At 35.3% G+C, this 21,442-nt stretch overlaps 1 protein-coding gene across 1 annotated transcript in view; it reads left to right on the forward strand.

Moving 5' to 3' along the window:
• The window catches only part of MAP2K6 (mitogen-activated protein kinase kinase 6), a 151,165-nt gene that overhangs the window by 115,456 nt on the left and 14,267 nt on the right, over positions 1-21,442 (forward strand). The window contains exons 5-10 of the mRNA XM_021002626.2: positions 1,684-1,803; positions 3,402-3,518; positions 4,722-4,773; positions 6,539-6,666; positions 7,733-7,810; positions 9,079-9,218. Coding sequence (XP_020858285.1) covers positions 1,684-1,803; positions 3,402-3,518; positions 4,722-4,773; positions 6,539-6,666; positions 7,733-7,810; positions 9,079-9,218 — 635 coding nt within the window. The remainder of the gene's footprint in view (positions 1-1,683; positions 1,804-3,401; positions 3,519-4,721; positions 4,774-6,538; positions 6,667-7,732; positions 7,811-9,078; positions 9,219-21,442) is intronic.

Raw genomic sequence — 21,442 nt, forward strand, 5'->3', positions numbered from 1 at the left:
TTTTTCCATTTAAGTTAAGATCCATCCATTTTAGAGGAATGATCCTGCCTTGAGAGTGTTTAAAAAAAGAATCTTTAGGGGCAGCTAGGTGGTGCAGTGGATAGAGCACCGGCCCTGAAGTCAGAAGGACCTGAGTTCAAATCTGGCCTCAGACGAAACACTTGACATTTACTAGATGTGTGACTCTGGGCAAGTCACTTAACCACAGTTGCTTAAAAATAAAGAATCTTTGACTTCTAAGGAGAATTGGCATATAATGTTTAGGGAGTGGGTCTTCAGCCATCTTTGAAGTGGACTTCATCAATTATTGGCTTTGAAAAAACAAACAATGATCACGTGGCAGCATTGACTCTAATATGAGAGACAGTATGGTGTAGTGGATAGAACACTAGAGTCATGAGGCTCAGTGATTTGTCATTTCACTTGTCCAAGCCTCAGTTTCCTCATCTGTTAAAATGAGAATAATAATGGTGTCTACCTCACAATTCTTGTGTGAATAAAATTCTCATTTATAAAAAATCCTCATTTAGAACATATTTAAAGCACTTTACAAACTTTAATTGTGTTGTTATTATTATTATAAAATTTAGTACTAAGAAGAAGAAAACTTTTACACCAATGGACGTGGTGAAGGACTCTCCTTCAGAGTGTAATTTATGCAAAATTTATGCAAATAGCTATCAAATTTTTTTAAAAATGTAGTTTTAAAAATCACTGGTATCTTCAATGACAAGAAATCAAGAAAATTTGAGAACACTGTATCTAGTAGCTAATAACACAGAGCTGCTATAAAGAATGTCTATAGTCAGATAATCCAAGTCATCTTTACCCAACTTGTGAAAAATAGCTGAGGGTGCTATCATAACAAGGACCTCAGTGTCAAACTGTTATTATTTTTGACTAAATATTCAAGAGAACACAAGATCTTAGTGATATTGCATTAATTCACATTTTGCTACAAACTGTATGTTCCTTTTAAGGTCTCCGAAAAATGTGGGTGTTGATGCTGATTGTTGTCATTTCTTTTAAGAAATTTATGTTGTTAGACTAAATGATTCCTTCACTCTTGTACACATTTATTCTCTTATATGTACTCTATGAAAGGTGAATAGTCTGTGTTTTCTCTTTAGCTTTCCAGAAATCAGTAGTTTTTGATATCTATAAAAATTTGAGTGCTGGCTGAATCTTCTACAATACTCACTACAAATATAGGGTTTTTCTTTTTAAGGGATAAATTGAAAAGAAAAATGTGGCCTGTTGACTTCTTAGAACCCTAATTTAGTTTAAGCTTCTAATTTTCTTGTAATTGCCTTTACAGACTTAGAAAGCAAGAATCATTAAGAAATTCTTAAAATGTTTTAGGTATAACCCCAAAATTTTCCCAGTTTTTGGAAGAATTAAAAAAACCCCATTAGATGAAAATACAAATTATTTACTGATTCCTCAAAAGGTATTACCAGCCAGTTTTTCCATTGCAAGTTGCTCAAGTGTGTCAAATGAATGACATGGCATATCTCACTATGTCATGACTCACTTGAAATGAGGAACTCTCTGAATTGCCTTATCTTTTAGAAGGCCCATCTAGAAGTCATCTATTATTTTAGAATGGGAAAACTCAAGTTCCATGCCCTGACTATCACCAAGAAGAATAACCATGAGTTTTCCCCATGCGTTTTCACTTAGCGAATCCGAGCCACTGTGAATAGCCAGGAACAGAAGAGGCTACTGATGGACCTGGATATCTCCATGAGGACAGTGGATTGCCCTTTCACAGTCACCTTTTATGGTGCACTCTTCCGGGAGGTAGGTAGCTCACCTGTTGGGAGTTTTCAAAGGATGGGATTTACCAGATAGATAGCTACTTTGTCAGAAATTTGTCCATATGTAAAGAACACTCACGACCATTATCATTCTTTTCAGTAAACACACGTTTTGAATGATTTAAAGGGTTATGTGATTACTATGTAGCCAAGCCTAAAAGTTAGCTTAGATGACTGCCCTTTTCACTGATGATAAGCCTTCTTTCTCCTTCTTGACTTGGTCATTCAGCCAAACTGCTGAAATGAAACTTAAGATTCCCTTATGTTGTGTTTCACTGGCAGCATGAGTAGTCGATTTGAAACTTAGAGACTTAATTCCTAAACCACCCCTCCCTTTGGTTTTTTTTTTTTTGCTTTTTCCCTCTGTGTGTTTTTTTTTAAAATCCTGAAAGGTAGAATTAATGTCATTTGGGTTACAGTATATACTTTCATTCTTTATGTTAGTTATTTTGATTGAGAGGACATTTCTGATCCTCAGATACAGAGGCCAACCTTGGAGGGGATATCTCAGACATGGACTCCAAGATGACATTAGAATTAAAAGTTTAAATTGAAACTGAATGTTGTAAAATGACAGAAAGCAAGCTTGACCTGAAAGAAGAGATATGAAAAGATACCACCTTCCCACTCATTTGCAGAGGTTGGGGTGTGGCAGAGGAATCCATTGATTTGAAACGTTGTATATAATTTCAAACCTTTTCAGTATATTGATAAGTTTTATTGAATCTTTCTTCTCATTAAAAAGTAAAATTGTTATAAGAAATGATTCTCTGAGAGGCTATATATAGGAAATATATACAAAATAGATACCAAAGTTTGGGTAGTGGTGGGGAACACATACACCTGGGAAGGCTACAGGGGAGAAATCCAGGCTATATAAAAACAAAATGTATCAATAAAAGGTCCATTTGAAAAAGAATGAAAGGCTTAGGTAACTGATTCTGGTGAATAATTAAGATCTAGTCTACATTACATGACACGTGATCTATAAATTCTGTGGCTTCCAACTTTGCTTCTTGTCGTTTTCCAGGGGTGGGGATCCTGTGATCTTGAGGCCATGTGCTGTCCTTTAGGTCCTCAAGTGTGGCGCTTTGACTGAATCCAAACTTCTTTGTTCTTTATGGCCTCAGGACCACAGATTCCCCACCCCTGGGTTAGGCCTTGGAGATGATCCTACCTGGTTGCAAGTCTCTAATATCCCAGGAGGTGGCACTTAAAACTGAATCGAATAGAACTTAATTCAACAAACATGAAGTACTTATTATGTGTATAATACAATGCTAGGGATTAGAAAGATAGACAGACATGAAATAATACTTGCCCCAAAGGATTTTAGGCTCTTAAATAAATATTCTCCTGGGAATGGGGGAGGATTCAACATTTTATTCAATAGAAACTAATGAAAGCAAAGAACATATAAAATGTTCTAGGAATATTAAAGGAGGTAGAGCACCATCAGCTGGGAGGATCGAGTAACAACATGTTTACTGCTCATCCTTGGAAGGATGTGAGTTGTTCCTGCTCGCTCTCTCTCTCTCTCTCTCTCTCTCTCTCTCTCTCTCTCTCTCTCTCATCTTCTAGGGTGATGTGTGGATCTGTATGGAACTCATGGATACCTCACTGGACAAGTTCTACAAGCAAGTCATTGATAAGGGCCTAACGATCCCAGAGGACATCTTAGGGAAAATTGCAGTTTCTGTGAGTAGAACATTTATGTAATAGAAGCCATTGAAATGAAGGAATAAAAAGGTAGTTCCATTTTGACCTGTTTTTTTTCCCTCTTTTGGATGAAGATGGGCAGAAGACACAATTATATCACTGACTTTGTTGGGTTTGCCCATAATAAAGTACCTCTTAGGAGTATATTTATTTGGCAAGACCACATATTTGGCACTGTAATATTGTCTTTCACTTCCCCTCCTTACTTCCCCTCTACCATTTCTCTGGAAATAGACGCCTAGAGGATTCAAAAGAAGAGCAAGAAGAATAACAGCAGGACTGGAGAGAAGACAAAAATTCTGGAGGGCAAAATCTAGACAAGAGAAAGAGGAGAATTGTAGAAGTAGATTTAATTTAGTTCCACAGACATTTCAGTGTCTTCTAGGGCACTGGTCTAGGCACTGAGGATATAAAACAATAAGTAAACAAGAACCTCTGCCTTCAAGAAACTTTCATTTTATTGGTAGAGAGTGGGAAGTAGGGGAACAACATATACATCGATTAATAAATAGAGAGTATCCAAAGATACATACCAAATAATTGGGCAATGTGGTGGGCAGCACTGACAACTGGGAGAATCATGAAAGTCCATCAAGTCATGTTAAGCCAACAAGCAATTTTAAAGCAATTATTTTCCAGGCACTGTGTTTAGTGCTGGAGATATGAAGAAAAACAAAAACATTCCTGTTTTCAAGGAGCTCAACATTCTTTTTTTGTTTTTGGTGAGGCAATTGGCTAGTGAGTGATATGTGTCTGAGGCCGGATTTGAACTCAGGTCTGTCCTGACTTCAAGGCCAGTGCTCTATCCACTGCACCACCTAGCTGCCCCTGGAGCTCCCATTCTAATGAAGAAGACTACATGCAAACAACCAGCAAACAACATACATATAAATTAAATTGGAGTTAATATCAGAGGGAAGGTGCTGAGATTATGGAAGACTGATGAGAGTGAGACTCCTTCACTGTCATGGTGATATTGGATTTGAACCTCTAAAGGTTCTGGAACACATTTCATGCAACCTTACCTATATTACAGCATTACTTTTCCTGGGACACCCCCAACTTGGGCAGATCCCTCTAGGAATCTAATGTCAGGGAGAAAGAATGTGTAGGTAGGTGCTAAATTCTTTCCATTCCCCCCCAGTAATTGTGTAATGAATTTCTGTTGTTTCTCCTTTGCAGATTGTAAAAGCCCTAGAACATTTACACAGTAAACTTTCTGTCATTCATCGAGGTAAGTGTGTGTCCTTTTTGCTGTACGCTCTGTCCCAGATTATTAGCCAGTTCACGGAGTTGTTGTCCATGCCAGAGGTAGGATTAAGCCACATAAAGGAATGAAGGAGTTTCCCTTTGGGATTGGCTAGCAGCCTGTTTAAACAGCTGCTCTTTGTCTGAGACAAAAATAGAACGGTAAGGGATGAACCTAAACTGCAGTGGGAAGGATTTAGGTTAGGAATAAATTGATGCAGAGTATCCCACTACCCATCAGGTAGTGGGAATTTCTTTTTTGGAAGTCTTTAAAGACAGGGTAGAAATCCATCTGTATACATATAGTTCTGCCAAGAGAAGAGATGGAATATGATGACTTTGAGGGTAACCTAAAGCCTGGTTCCTTCATTCAGTAAGTATGAGTGGATTAGACTACTCTGGTGAGGGCACTCTATACTAGGTGCTCTGTGCCGTAACTGAAGAAGTAGTTTTTACATTCAAGAAAATTTTAGATGATTTGGGGACCTAAGACATACGTACAAGAAACAAATAGAAAATAGGTATGTTAAATTGAATCACGGAAAGTAGAAGTACCATAGAAATTAGAGAAATGGACCATCTAAGATGGTATAAAGTTAGTTAGGGAAGGCCCTTTGAAAGAGATGAGTTTTAAACTGAATCTTGAAGCAAGTCAAAGGCAGAGAGTAGCTATTAGGACATAGCAGGCAGAGAATTTAGAACAAGTAAAGGTATGGAGGTTAGGTTGAACAAGGCAGGACACTAGCCTGATTGGAGCAAAGGTTTATTTTTAAAATATTAAATAATGGTTCATTGCTGTCCAAATGTGAATTCCAAGAAAGGTTAGGGCATGGTATAGTGGAAAGTCACACAGACTGAACCACAGTTTCCTCATATGCAAAACATGGACTCTGAGTCTCTTCCAACTTGAAGATCTCTGATCGTACAATGGGGAAAAATCTGAGCATGCAATGTATTTGTTACAGTGTGTGAGCTCACCCTGATTCCATCATAGTTTTCAGACTTTTCAATAAATATTTAATATTTTCACTTAATTAGATTTGGTTGTAGCAGCCTACAAAGTTCTGACTATTCTGATCCCATATTAAGTATTTTAAGGAGTCACTCATTTAAATTCTTTCAAGTTGGGCCCCAGACTTTGGATAACTCCCTTGTTTCTCTAGGTCCTAATTTCCTCCTCTGTTAAACTGGAGTTTTGCACTAAATGATCCCTTTTTATCTCTAGTTGAGCTGAATTTGTGAATTCTGCAAGTGTTTATTAAGTGCTTATTATTTGCCTTGAGCTATAAAGACTGTACAGAAAATAAAGACCTCAAGTTGCTTATAATCTTATCAAGGACAGGAAGACAGGAAATAAAAGGCAAAATTGCACATATATGCTAAGGGAACTCAGATAAGGTAAAGGTCAGTATATAGAGTATGATATTTCAGAGAAGGAAGTTGCAGAAGTGCTACACCAGTTGGGGTAGGTGAGCTCACTGGGAATAAGAAGGTGTGGATTTGTGGAAACAGGAATAGGGCAACCATTTGTATATATCTATATCTATATCTATCTATCTATCTATCTATCTATCTATCTATCTATCTATCTATCTATCTATGTATATACATATATACATATATATATACATATATATATATGTGTGTGTATGTGTGTGTGTGTGTGGCTTTGTTTTTTGCTAGTTTTATTTAGTGCAATTGAGATGAAACACTGCTGCTAGCAGTGGCACATAGTACATTTTTTCTTTCAGATGTCAAGCCATCTAATGTGTTAATTAATACACTGGGCCAAGTGAAGATGTGTGATTTTGGTATTAGTGGTTACCTTGTGGACTCTGTGGCCAAAACTATGGATGCAGGATGCAAACCCTACATGGCTGTAAGTCTCAGAGCTGGAAAATGGACTCTAAAAGAGGATAGTCTACAAAATCCTCCTAGAAAGTGGGAAAGGGTCCTATCATTGAGAGAGAATTGGCTTTTGTCACCACTTACTGCTTCCTGTGATTCATTAACTAATATATTCTTCTAAAGGTCTTCTTTTTCTGTGACTTTTATTTATTTTTTATATTTTTAAATTTACTTTTTGCTTACTATTTTTGTTTTTTACACTATAGTCACTTCCCAATACTGTTCTCTATAGAATCCCCTCTTAAAACAAAGAAAAACTATTATTTAAGGCAAACCAGTACAGTGACTACACCATAAGAAACAATTCTTACTCATAACCCTCTCTGACTTTCTACTATGCTGATTTTTAGTCAATATGTTAACAGTAAATAAAAGGTTATCAAGTTTATCAAATTATCAAAAAAAAGTTATCTGAAGTTTAGTGTTATACTGAAGGAACAGAACAATGATGTTTTTTAAGTACTAACTTAGAATAGTTAGGCCTTGACAGTCTTCCAAGATGAATTCTTGGAACTGTTTCCCATGCTAAGTACTAGACAGGAAGGAATGAATTTAAGTGACATCACAGAGAGGAAAAAAATTAGACATGAGAGAACTTCCTAATTGTGAGGTTTAATTTCTATAATCAGTATTCTTAGGTCCTTCTTAAGTTCAAAGAACTTGTTATTTGCTTCCCTTAAAAATGAAGTTGTATAATATCTTGAAAAATAGTTTTTCAAGGCTTAGTTAAAAAATGAAAATTTGTTTGGTTCTACATAAAGATGGCAACTTTAGTGGAACCTGTTGAATCATTTTATTCTTTTGGGGTTCATTTTATGAATGGATAGTTCTAGCTGGATCTCTGTGATACTTGTTGAATGAGTACATCTATAAGTATTTCTCTCAAAGCATTGCAATCATTTGAAGACAACTGTCAGAAGCTCCTACATTGAGATGTTGATACTTATAGTGACTAGTGAACTGTCTTGTCCAATGTAGTATTTGTATGAAGGCTGTCCTGGCCGCAATGATCCTTCCACTTTTATTTTTCTTTCTAGCCTGAAAGAATAAATCCAGAACTAAACCAGAAGGGGTACAATGTGAAATCTGACATTTGGAGCCTGGGCATCACAATGGTACTGTCTGGTGTTATTCATCTACCTGAAGGTTCAGGGACTGAGGCTGAAGTTGATGGTTTGAGCTTACTTTGGAATTGAAGAGCAATATTCTTGAATTTTGGTCAAATTCCTCTGACATTTGAGGGGATAGGACATCTTTTTCACTTTTAACCTAGGATTCATGAAAATTGATACCAGGAGTATGAGGAGAGGGAATAGGTGAATTGAATATTGAATATAAAGAATACTGGACAAAAGAAAGAGGCATTGCATTCTAATTCTTGGTCTTCCATTAATTAGATATAACTTTGATTTGATAACTCTTCATCCATAAATTCAGGGATTAGACTGGAGGGAGTTCTCAGTTCTTTTCTGGCTCTGACAGTCTGTGCTTTGAGCAAAGGCAGGGATAGACTTAAGCTAAATTAGGTAAATATATTAGGATATACTAGTGAAGTCATTGTCACTGAGTCTGGATAAAAATATTATTTCTCTGGATGTTTTAAAGACAATAATTAGTCTTCAAGCACAGAACTACAGTAGACATGTGAAGACCTGAATTTGAGTTCCAGCGCTGCCACTAACTTGCTCAGGTGGGCTTGAGCAAGTGGCTTTGTCTCCTAGATGATCTGTAGGTCTCATATGAGTCTATGAATTATTGTGATGACTCCCATCTGAAGGATGGGAGAATGGAGCTGATGACTTAGTAGATCTAATACTGAGAATCTACAATTCTTGTAGAATCTGTAATATTCCATAACCTATTGCTGCAGTGTATTTGCAAAGCCTGGGATAGTCTGTATGGCTACTCCTAAAAGCATCTTGAGTGCCACAGTTTAGTTAATTCTGTAAGTTATTTCATTTCTTTTGTCCAGGCAGCACATGCCGCAATCATAGTGAAAGTGGTCTTATTTGGTCTTGGGTTAATCTGTAAGGAGCCAGCAGATGGCAGCAGATATACATATTTATAAAGAATTGACTGAGTGAAGAATTCCTTTTGGTAATAGTTGTTTGAAACTCTGGGTCTTATAAATTATGAAGCCTTCAAATGTGGTGTTTAATATAGTTAATTTAAAAAAAACTGTAAAATTGCAGGAACTTTGCACCCCAGAATAGAAACCACTGTCTGATAGGCTCAGATGAATGTCATTGAAGAGCATTGGGGGAGGGGAGAATGAGGGGAACTCCATTCTTTTCTTCAGCTGGAATTTCCTCCAGTTCCTCAAATGGAAAGCAACTGGTTCCACATCTAAAGCAACATCTTGTTTTCCTTTCTCTCCTCTTAGATCGAACTGGCAATCCTTCGGTTCCCCTATGATTCCTGGGGGACACCATTTCAGCAGCTCAAACAGGTGGTAGAAGAACCATCACCTCAACTACCAGCAGACAAGTTCTCAGCAGAGTTTGTTGACTTTACCTCACAGTGGTAAGCAAACTTCTTCTCTTCCCAGGTGCTACCAGGGTGGAGGATGATTCTTCCAGGTTCGGACAAAGGGTTGAATCTCAATCACATCTCACTAACACCTATTGATATGGGAAGTGGGATATATAGAGGGGGTAGATTATTTCAGCCTGAGCAATTATTTCAGTGGTTAGAGTGATATTCATGAATCTAGAAGTTCTATAGGAAAGTCAATGTTTAGGTTATTTTCCAAAATGTGTGTATACACACACACACACACACACACACACACACACACACACACACGCATACACATATACATATAAACTTGGGATGTATGCTTTTCTAGTGCTGTGGACAGTTTTAGGGACTAGGGAAGGGAAACAATTATAAATGGCAATAGAAAGTAATAAGAAGCTTGATTCATACACTGGTGGTGTTATATTCTTTTAGTTTTCCTAGCAAAGTGTCATTTATTTCAGGAAATCTAGTGATTCCTGTCAACATAGCTTCATTTGACTCTGATTTGCTTAGGGTTTGTCAAACTGCTGAGAATAAGATGTTTGGTATGAATTCCTTCTCTTCCAACTCTCCCTCATCATTCTTCCACAGGGTATGTGTTCTCTCTGTTTTTCAGGTTGTCATGACAGACATCCCAACGAACAAATAACACTCCTTCATCTCTCCCCTCTTTTTTCTCTGCCCCTCCAGTACATTTCCCCCAAGCAATTAAGCTCATAATAGAGTGATTGAAACTGATAGTACATGTTGCTTTCCATTTGGTAATTTGATATTTGTTAACAGAAAAGATGAATGTGTGCTTTAACTGTAATAATTTGCTAATAATTAATATGCTAGTAATTAATAACATTGTCCATTATCTTTATCTTGAGTTTTGTTACCTTTTAGTGCTTTCTTAATGTATATTGCTATAGTCATAGTATGTATTTTCTTTGCCTATGCTTTCTTCACTCTACATCACTTCATATGTCATCCCATATTTCTCTGAATTTTCCATATGTGTTATTCCTTACAGTTGAATGATATTCTATTACATCATATACCACAGTTTGTTTAGCTTATTCCTATTGGGTGCATAGTTTGTTTCAGCTTTTTGCTATTACAAATAGTGAAGCTATTTTTGTACTATTTTTGTTCATTTGGATTCTAAAAAGAGGCTGTCTCAAAGGGGCCATCCTCCCTTTTGGGTCCCTTAGTAATGGAATTTCTTGATCAAAGTATGAACACTAGCATTTCCTATATGATTGCAAATCTTTTTTTTTCCCCCAGAAAGGTTGAGTATAGTAAGAGTTCTACCAACAGTGAATTGGCATACCTGTTTTCTTACAACCTCTCTTCACATTGACTTCTTCATTTTTGCTTTTTGAGGATGTAATACCTCACAAGTGATGAAATTTTCTGATTTGTTAGTGGTTTTGAATATTTTTCACATGGTTGATAGTTTACAATTCTTTTTTATGAAAACTATGTTGTGTGATTACTTGATTACTGGTGAATGTTTCTTATGAATTTGGGTTAATTCTCTGTAAAATTTTGATGTCAGAGAGATTTTAATGTAAAGTTTTTCCTCTATTACTTTTGGGGTTCAAAAGTTTTAAAATTTAATGTAGACCAATGTGCCTCTTTTTTAAAAAAAAAACTACAGTAGTGTGTGTCTGTTATAAATTCTTTCTCTATTTATAGTTGTGTAAGGTAAAACCTATTTTTCTCTAATAAAATGGAATGAAAACGTTTTAAGTTTGTATTATATACCAACCACTGTGCCACTGTGTAGATACAAATAGAAAATTGGAACAGTTATGGCCTGCAAGGAAATCACATTCTAGCTGGGGAAGACAACAGTAAAGAGGGTTCATGTTTATAGTTAATTCACAGAAAATGGAAAGGCCATAGGCAGGGAAAGTAGCAAGGCCAAAAGGGTTGTGAGGTATAATGCCAGGCCAGATGGTCAGTCAGTCTCCTAACAGGAAGATAATTGGGTTAAAAGTTAGTGTAGAGTAAGGTTATGGGATCTCTTTAGCATACATAGAAATCTAGAGGTCAACATCCAGTTAGCAGTGGGTATGCTGTGCCTGATGGAAACTTGGCAGTGAGGAAATGAGGGTTGGTTGGGGAAGGAAATTTTAATCCATAGTGCCCCTTATTAGAAACAGGTGTTTCTGATCTCTCTTTCTGCCATCTCAAGATGCATTTGGGCATGGGGAAAGGAGGGTCCTGGATTATGAAAAAGCCAGTTAGTTTTAATGCTTTAATGATATGGTTTAAAAAAATCAGTGATTTTTTGTTTCAGCTTTTTGCTGTTACAAATAGTGAAGCTATTTTTGTACTATTTTTGTTCATTTGGATTCTAAAAAAGAGGCTGTCTCATGGTATATGATATTAATTGATTCTAAATCCATTTTCTACTGAACTATTGTCCACCTTATTCAGCAGGTTTTTTTTGTGAAATAGTCTCTTCCTCAATAGATTTTGTTCATGGATTTCTTGAACATTAGACTTTCATATTTGTTTGTTCTTGGTATTGCTTATCTAATCTCTTTCACTGAACTAGTTTGGTGATTACTGCTTTGTAATAGAACTGGAGATCAGGTAATTCTAAAGCACTAACCCGCTAACTTCCTAAGATCCTATGACCTTTTTGCCCACATCTCCCCCCTTATGAATTTAGCTATTTTGTCTATTTCTTTAAAATATTCCCTTAGCAGTTGATAAATATTGTGTTAAATTTATAGATCAATTTGAATAACATCACTTTTTGCTTATATTGCTGTGACCTAGCCTTGAAAATGATTTCTTTAACTCTTTAGGTCTCTATTTCTATGGAAATAGGTTTGTAGTTATATTTATGGAGTAGCTAGGTGACACAGTGGAGGGAGTAGCCTGGAGTCAAGAAGACTTATCTTCCTGAGTTCAAATCTGGCCTCAGATACTTACTAGCTGTGTGACCCTGGGGCAAGTCACTTAATTCCGTTTGCTTTACTTTCCTCAACTATAAAATGAGCTGGAGAAGGAAATGTCAAACCACTACAATGTCTTTGCCAAGAAAACCTGAAATGGGGTCATGAGGAATCAGATATGACTGAAGAATGACTGAACAATGGCAAAGTTTTATTTATATAAAACCTATATATATCTTGATAGGCTAAATCTCTAACATTTAAACCATCTTGTTATTTTAAATGGTACTGCTTTATGTTCTTTGTTCTTAGCTTTTTGTTCTCTTTATTATAAAGAGAAATGTTGATGATTTGTGTTAATTTATTTTGTATTTGGCTATATTCCTAAAGCTGTTAGTTGTCTATATCACTTTTTTTCCTTGCTTCTCTAGGGTTTTCCAAGTAAATCTTTATATAGTATATACAAATAGAGACGATTTTGTTAACCACTTTGTGAATGCCTATTTGATTAAGCTATTTTCTTGTCCTATTAACTACCATTTTTACTACTATGTCAAATAATAGTTGACATAGCTGAGACAGTGGACATCTTTGCTTCACCTCTTATCGTATTGGCAAAGTTTCTGCATCAAAAATAATGCTAGGTTTTATTTATTAAATTAGTTTTTTTCAGTTATTAAGTATTACATATATATATATATGCATATATATATATATATATATATATATATATATATATATATATTTCCCCCCACTCTTACTCTCCTCTTCCCACCCCACTCCCACGGGGGGGTGGGGGAAGAAATCAATGCCTATTTAACAAATAAGTATAATCAACAAAACAAATTCCTATATGGACCATGTCTAAAAATGTGTATTTCATTCCGTATACTGTTATAATACCTCTCTGCCAGGATGTAAGTTCTCTAGAATTCTGGATGATCATCTTATTGATCAGAATTCTTAAGTGTTTAAGATTTGTTCGCCTTTACCATGTTGTTACGATGTAGATTATTCTCCTGGTTTTGCTTACTTCATTCTGCATCAGTTCATAAGTCTTCCAAGGTTTCTCTGAAATCTTTTCTTTCTTCATTTCTTACAGCACAATAATATTTTGTTGCAGCCATTTCTCAATTAATCAGCATCCCCCTAGTTTCCAATTCTTGCCTTACCCAAAGAGCTACTCTGCATATTTCTATACAGATGGGCCCTTTTCCTATTTCTTTGAACTCCTTGGAGTACAGGCCTAGTAATGTTTCTGGTTTAAGTATATGCACAGTTTAGTAACTTTGGGAGCACAGTCCCAAATTGCTTTCCAGAATAGCTATATCAGTTACTCTACAAATAGGACATGGACATGCCTGTTTTCTCACAGCTCTTCCAAAATCTGTGATTTTCCTCTTTTTGAATGGGAGAGGGGAATATCAACTTAGCCAATCTGATACGTCTGCATTGGAATATCAGAGTGGTTTTAATTTGCATTTCTCAAATTATTAGTAATTTTAAGCATTTTAAAATCCATATATTTTTATGTAGCTTTGATTTCTTTCCTTGAGAATTTCCTATTTAAATCCTTTGACTATTTATCTGTTGGAACACATCTTTATTCTCATAAATATCTTGGAAATGAGGCCTTTATGAGAGAAATTTGCTGCAAAGATGTTTTTCCTAGAAATTTTTTCCCCTAATTTTTACTTCTTGGCTGTAGATAAATGCTTTTGCTCCTATTAAGGAAGGAACTTTTCATTCCTATTCTTTTTTTTTGTATTTAAAATGTAAATGCTATATTTTCTCAAAGGCTTTTTCTGCATCTATTTATGTTACATTTTAATTTTTAGTATTTTATTACTAACACGATCACTTGTGCTAAATATTGTCCTAACATAGAACCATTATTTAATTCCTGGTATATATCTAAATAGAGTATAATGAATAGTTTTTGATACGTGGCCTCTTTGGCAACATTTTACACTTTGCGTCAATGGTCATTAATGATATTTGTCTATATTTATTTTTTTTTTCCACATTATCCTTCTTTGGTTTGAGTATCAGAATCATAATTGCCTTAGAGGAAGAGTTATATATATTTTAAATTTATTTTTGGGAAGAGTTTATATGAAATAAGAATTATTTATCTTTAAATATTTGAAAGAATCCACTTACACATACCTCTGTTCCAGGAGATTTTCCAGTGGGAGTTTATTCATAAGTTACACAATATTTCTTTCTATGATTAGCTCATTTAGATTCTCTGGCTTGTTAATTTGGGTATTTTGTATTTTTATAAATGCTCATTCATTTTATTTAAGGTTTTTTTTTTTGTTTGGTATAAAATTGGCTATATCAGCTTTGAAAATTTTCTTTTCCTCTCCATAACTATTTTTCTTTTAATTTTGACCTTAAAATTGTACTTCTTTTCTCTATTTTTTAAACAAATGATTTGTTTATTTTCTGGTCTTTTTCCGATCTTTGTTTATTAGTTCAATTGTCTGTTTCTTTCCTATTTCTTCTTTGATTTTCACATTTACTTTTGTGCTTACTTTAGAATTATTAATTTAATAGCTAACTTTTGCAATTGTAGATTCAATTCTTTACTTCTTTTTTTTGTTCCTATAAGCAACATATTTTACTGTGTTGCTTCATTATCATTAATCTCTTTTACATACTTTGTTGTTTCAATAATTTGTTCTTTGCCACACTAATGATTTAGGACATCATTATTTAGTCTCAATGAGGGCGTGTACTTTTCGCATATGAATTATGATTTTTGTTATATATAGCCTGAAATTTAAAAAAAGTTGCCTTTCTGTATTTATTCATGATTTCTTAATGTCATGGAACTTGATAATTTATGTAAAGACACTGAGATCTGGACAAATAATTATATTATTCCAGATTTCCATTCAATAATTTTTATGTCTTTTAGATCTATTTTTGTTTTGCAAAATTCTATTTAAATCTGTATTCTCTCTTTTATCTTTCTGTTAAATTTGTCAAGTTTAAAAGAGGAAGATTTAAGCCTCCAAACATTATTGTTTTACATTTTAGATCCAATTAATTTTCCCTTTAAGTACTTACATGTGGTACTATTTGGTGTGTATAAATATTATTTTTTGTTATATGTGGAGCTTTTAAGTATAAATATTTTCTTTATTTGTTTCTTTTGACAGCATCTATTTTATATTGTTGTCTTACCTGAAACATTCCTGATATTTTGGATTCTGCTGAAGCACAATAAATCTTATTCCACTTCCAACTTTAAGTTTGTATGTTTCTCTGTATTTTGCATATGTTCCCTTTATGTGGCAAATTTTTTTTGCATCCCTTCTGCAACTCCATTCCATTTCATAGGTGAGTTTAATCCATTAATATTTAAGGGTATAATCATTAAATTTATTTTTCTTCCATCTACTCCTGTTATTGTAACTTAACAAACTCATTATAAGGTAACATGTAGCTTAATTTGCTTAAAATAATGTAACTTCAACGTCTACCTAAACCATAGTCATCTCCATTTCCTTGCTCATCTCATGTACAGAGTCACAGATTCTATTTTACTGATGTAATACTGTTTATTTTTCCCTTGCCCAACCCAGATTGAGTATGATTCATGACTCCTGTTTCCCTCCATCATATTCCTTCCTTCTTCTTCCCTTATTTTACTTCTATTTCATCCCTATAAATGATATTGTCTCCTCAGACTTACATCCTTTGTTTTCTCAATGATTCTCTCTCAACATTGGACTTCAATGTGATACAAAAGTTTCTTCTTACGACGTACAAACATTAACTCTTCATTAAGTCTTCATTTCATGCTCTTTGGACCTACCCTTCCCTTGTTCTCCCCTTGGGTTTGCATGCTAGAGGTCCTACCCAAGTCTCATTTCTTCAAAGCAATGACTAAAAGTCTTCAATCCTGTTGAAAATTCATCTTTTATCATGAAATGTAGTATGCTCAGCTTTGGTGGCTGTGCTATTTTGGGGGTGCAAGGAGATTTCTTTTACTTCTCAGTAAAATGCATTGTAGCCTTTTTCCTTTTCTTTAATGATGAATAGTACTATGTGATTTAAACTGGTGCTTTTTCATATGTGAATTTGCTTTTTTTTTTTTTGGATGCTTGCAAGATTCTCTCTTTCATATTGCAGTTCTGGAACTTGGTGACTACATTTCTGGGTGAGTTAATTTTGGGTTTCTTCTCAGATTCCACCCTATGAATTAGCTTGTTTAGTCTACGCTTTTCCCTCTGTTGCCAGTGTTTTTTGGCTATTTTCTTGTGTAATTTCCCGGAATATGGTATTTGGACTCTATTTTATCAGTTTTTTAAAACTTTTCTCCCCGTTAGGCCAGCAGTCTGAGATAGTCATTGCATAGCTCTGGCTTTAAGTTCAGTTTCTTACATTTGCACAGATCTTATTCTAGTTTTTCTAGTGTTTCTGTCTTATGAGTTTGCTCTACTTTTATTCATTACATATTTGTGTTCTCTCTACCATTCTCTTTTCAGAGTTTAATGCTTTATTAAGATTTTTTCTTAATGTCTGTTCTTAGCAGTTGATTTTCTTGTTTGTCTTTATAACTAGGTCCTGATTATTGCAAATAATCCTATGAAGTGGTCACATGTATTTAAATTAGCACTGTTTGAATTTATAATTGTGTAGAATATGGTAATTGATTCCAGCCCAATGGAAATATGCAGTGTGAGATTGAATAATGCCGTGACTTTATGAGATTTATCATTCACCCTAATTAGTACCTAGTGTAATTTACATTCAAATATTTTCTTTAATTCTTTTACTAAGGGTCTAAATTCTGAAGACTCTAGCACTTACTAATTCTCTTTTGGGAATTCTAATTTTTTTTTGCTATAGTATTTTGCTTTTCAGCTTGAGAATTTTCCTCACTTTCTTTTCCCCTATTATATTTGTTAATTTTGAGGGTTTTCCACCCTTTTTTGCTTACTCATTTCTTTACTTTTTTTATGTGTTTCCTCCCCTTTCTCTCTATTTCTTTCCTTTTACTTTTTGGGTAATTCTTTTTTCCTTCTATATTTCTTGCTGTTTTGAGGTAAAGAAAGGGATCTGGGCTTAGCTTGCTTGAAGGTCCAAGTATATTGTCGCTGGGAGTCTTTACAAAATAACTTTTGCTGGATTGCTTTTTTTTTTTTTGCTAGGCAATGGGGTTAAGTCACTTGCCCAGGGTCACACAGCTAATAAGTGTTATGTGTTTGAAGCTGGATATTAACTCAGGTCCTCCTGAATCCAGGGCCGGTGCTCTGTCCACTGTGCCACCTAGCTGTCCCTCTGGATTGCTTTTGATGTGGCTTGTGGCAAGCTATCATCTCAACAATATCTGGATTGCTTAGGATTGTTACTGGAGGGAAAAGCATGAAAAGAGTATTTATAGTATGTAATGTAGTAATTTTACTTGTCATCTTACAAAAAAGAATTGAAACATATATTAAGTAAAGAAATCTTGAATGGGTATGATAGAAGATGCCTGGAGTGATGCTGAGGTGATGCTGTTGTTTCTGAACTTAAGGGAGTAAGCTGGGGAGTAGAACATAAAATATTGTTTAAGGGAGACTGTTAGAAAGATTTCAGGTATTGCCTTCTCCTGTATCCCATTCATTGAGTCTTTGAAAGAGATGTGCTGAATGTAGCTTTCTTGAAATGTGATGAGGTAAAATTAGACTCTAAAATGAGGCTTCTATGACTATGATTTTACTTTCAGGACTCAATTGGACACTTGGTAATACTGTTAGCAAGTGAGGCTTGCCTTAGTGAATTTCTCATGACTGAAGATCAAGAACAGTTAGAAGCCTAAACTCTGTCCATTTAAACTTCCCTTACCTTGGTTTCCTCAGCTGTAAAATTAGGACATTGGACTAATCTCTATTCTACATTGGACCTAGCATAGACCAGCCCAGTGATTCAATCTCAAGGTTAGAATGTAATTAACCATAAAATCCAACGAAAAAATTACCTTACTAATAACAAAGACTAAGAAAGACAAAGTTCCTAATGCGTAATAGGATGCTACTCTCCTCTGCCTCCATATTCACCATGACATTCTGCAATGATAGATCAGAAGGGTGTTCTTGTCTGGTTGTAGGAGTTCTGCCAAAACTTTCTAAGCACCAACTCACCTTAGGCTAGGCCTTTAATGCTTCCAGGAGAAAGGAAGCCAAACCAATATTTCATGCCAACCAAATCCTGAGAATAGTCTCCTTTCCTTCTTAAAGGAAAGCTAGCCTTGCCTACATAAAAGTAGTGATGAGCCTACCACAACCACAGAGAGCCATTCTTACAACAAATGATTCTTTTCAGTCCTTTGTTGATTAGGCCTTTTCTGTATAGACATAGTATGTTCTCCCATTTGCTTAATCTGAAGTAATAAGGTAGCGTGTTTTGTTTTTTCTTCCAAGACGAGGTGACTTTGGGCCTTCTGGGTTGAGAATACATTGGTATTTTAGATTCTTGTACTAAATTGCTTGAAGTTCAGGGTGGGAGAAAAGTTAGCCTTTTCGGCTTGGCAAAGCCAGAAGTAGGAATTTTTGTGCTGAGGACATTGATTGACACTCTCAGTGGAAGGAAAGGTTGGTCCTTTGGAGGAATTCTGAGTTCCCAGAACACTGCCCATGGCTACTGTGGGGGATGAGTTCACTTCAGCCTGCTGTCTAGCAGTCTAAAGTCCTACCTTCTACAAGGAGCTTTTCCCAGTCATCTGTAAGATTAGTACCTTCTCTCTGAGATTTTCCACAATTTATCTTGTACATAACTTGTTTATGCATAGTGGTTTGAATGTTGTCTCCTTTGGACTATGAGGTTCTTGAGAGCAGGGACTATTTTTTTTGTTTATTTGTTTGTTTTTACCTTTATTTGTATCCCCAGTGCTTAGCACAGTGTCTAGTGCATACTAAATACTTAATAAATGTTGGTTGACTTGATTTAATCAATTATTCTTACTAACTACATACTAATTTCTATTGTTTTTACCCTGCTACCAAGGCCCTCAAATTTGATACCCTTGGGAAAGATCCTGTTGTCTTGTTCTAATTTTGGCTTTTCACCTTGGTGTAGTGTGAAAACACTGGTTTTGGAACTTAGAGGACATGGGTTCGAATCTTACCTCTGTTATTTGTTACCTTTGTGACCTTGGTCAAGTAGCAACCTCTTTGGACCTCAGTTTTTCTACCCTTTATATTTAAGGACTAGATGATCACAAAGGTCCTTCTCAACCCTAAATTTATGATTGTATGAATGTTTTAAAGAAAAATTACTTTGGGCTGATAGAGACTTCTTCAGAAAATTAATTTTCTGGTCATTGTTTATTGTTCCATACATTAATCTACTCCTTCACACCTTATGTCTGTTTCACCAAAGTGGATTTTTTGTGTTCCTTGGAAATGGCCCCTAGGCATCACAGCTCTAAAACTTCCTGGATCTGAGCAAAATTGACTGCTAACCTTGCATACGGTTTTACTCAATCACAAAATATTTCCTAACCTTTCCTCAAACTACAAATGTAAAAATTGCACATCTGTTGCTAGAGATAATGAGTAGCCTGAAAAAAGACAATGCTGGTATTAGCATGGATAAAAATAACCTTTTTTTAAAAAAAAACTATTATTTATCAATCTGATTATTGTTATTTTCTTTTTTTTTGAGAGGCAATTTTTATTCTCTCAGTACCTGGGATGCTGAGTTCATTCAACTTTATATTTCCATTATAAGCCATCAGTTCAAGTCCCTTGATGCCCCTTTGGAAAACTCTTGTGTAGAACTGAGTCTCTGGAGCACATACAAGTGAGTCCTCTTCCATTCTTCACTAAATATGCGATCTCTTCTGCATGAATACTGTGAAGGTTCATAGATCGCCACCTGTCCATTCCTTCTTACTCTGTGCAATTCTTTTCCATATCATGTAGCAAATACCCTACGGAAAATTTACCCAATTCACTTGAGGCCTTCTCTTGGATCTTTAAAATATATTGTGGATCCTAATACAACACTTGGGCTGCACATCTGTTATCTTTGCCTCCTGCTCTTTGACTGTCCTATATCCTTTTCTTCCCATACAGGTACTTAAAGGATCTTCATGCTTCAAAAGCAATTATAGTGGTTTCTTAATTCTTTCATTGCCTTGGTCTTTTATGGAGATAATTTAATTTTCTATAGCATCTACTTGCTCATAAACATAAGATGTGGATACTCAGAGTTCTCTTCCTCATAGACCGATCCAGTATTGCACTATTGTTGTTTGGAAGTGGCTATTAGGTTTGTGACCTCTGGTAACTTGTGTTTTCCAAAATGAATTCATTTTGAAGAACGGTAGTAGAATGGAATGAAGGCTGGGGAAGATGCTTCTAAATGGTAGTTGCTTTTTTTTCTTTGTAAATGTTCATTTTTTTAAAATTTATTTTAATTTATCAACAATCACTTCCATAAGCTTTTCAGTTGGAAATTTTCTCCCCCTCCCTCCCCACCTACCTTCCCAAAATGGCTCACAATCTGATATAGGCTATACATATACATTGCTATTAAACATATTTTCACATTAGTGATGTTGTAAGGAAGAATTAGAACTAATAGAAGGAACCACAAGAAAGAGAAAACAAAACAGAACAGAAGAAAAAAATAGCAAATAGTATGCTTCAATCTGCATTCAAACTCCATAGTTCTTTTTTTGGATGTGGATAGCATTTTCTGTCATGAGACCTTTGGAAATTGGTAGTTGCTTTTTAATCTTCAGTATTAGAAAGGGAAAAGAAATGGCTCTGATGACTCTCTCATTAGTAGATTAATTCTTTTTTCTTGAATAGAAAGCTATATTTGAATGGAACTGGCATGGAAGATCCAATGATGAACTTTTAAGGATAACTCAAAGATGCCTACTTCCTGGGCATTCCAGGAAATATCAGGCTGTGATTCCATAAACACCTCTCAGATCTCATAGAAATTCTTGCAAACTTTGTGGTTGAGCAAAAAGAGAATGAAGCCTGGGAACATGAAAAGTTTATGTAATTGATTAAGAGCTCTATTCTTTTTATTCCTGAATACAGCTGTATATTGTATTCCTAGTCATAGAGAACTCTTAAGTGTGAGTATGGGCAGTGGGAGAAGGATCTTGCCCTCATCCTTGGTGGTCTATTACAGCATTTTTTTTCCTCTTTATTTTGTGAGAAACATTTTGCTTTGGTATTTTGCTGGCATTCTAGGGCTATTACACACATTACATTTATATCCGATGCATCTTCTTGGTAGCTCTTCTCTCTTGGCTAGTCATTACCAATCACAGCTAAGTTGGAAGGTCAATGGGTACTTGTGGAACAC

The sequence above is a fragment of the Phascolarctos cinereus genome, unplaced genomic scaffold, assembly GCF_003287225.1.
Source record: "Phascolarctos cinereus isolate Bilbo 61053 unplaced genomic scaffold, phaCin_HiC Scaffold_5;HRSCAF=322, whole genome shotgun sequence".
NCBI classification, from domain to species: domain Eukaryota; kingdom Metazoa; phylum Chordata; class Mammalia; order Diprotodontia; family Phascolarctidae; genus Phascolarctos; species Phascolarctos cinereus.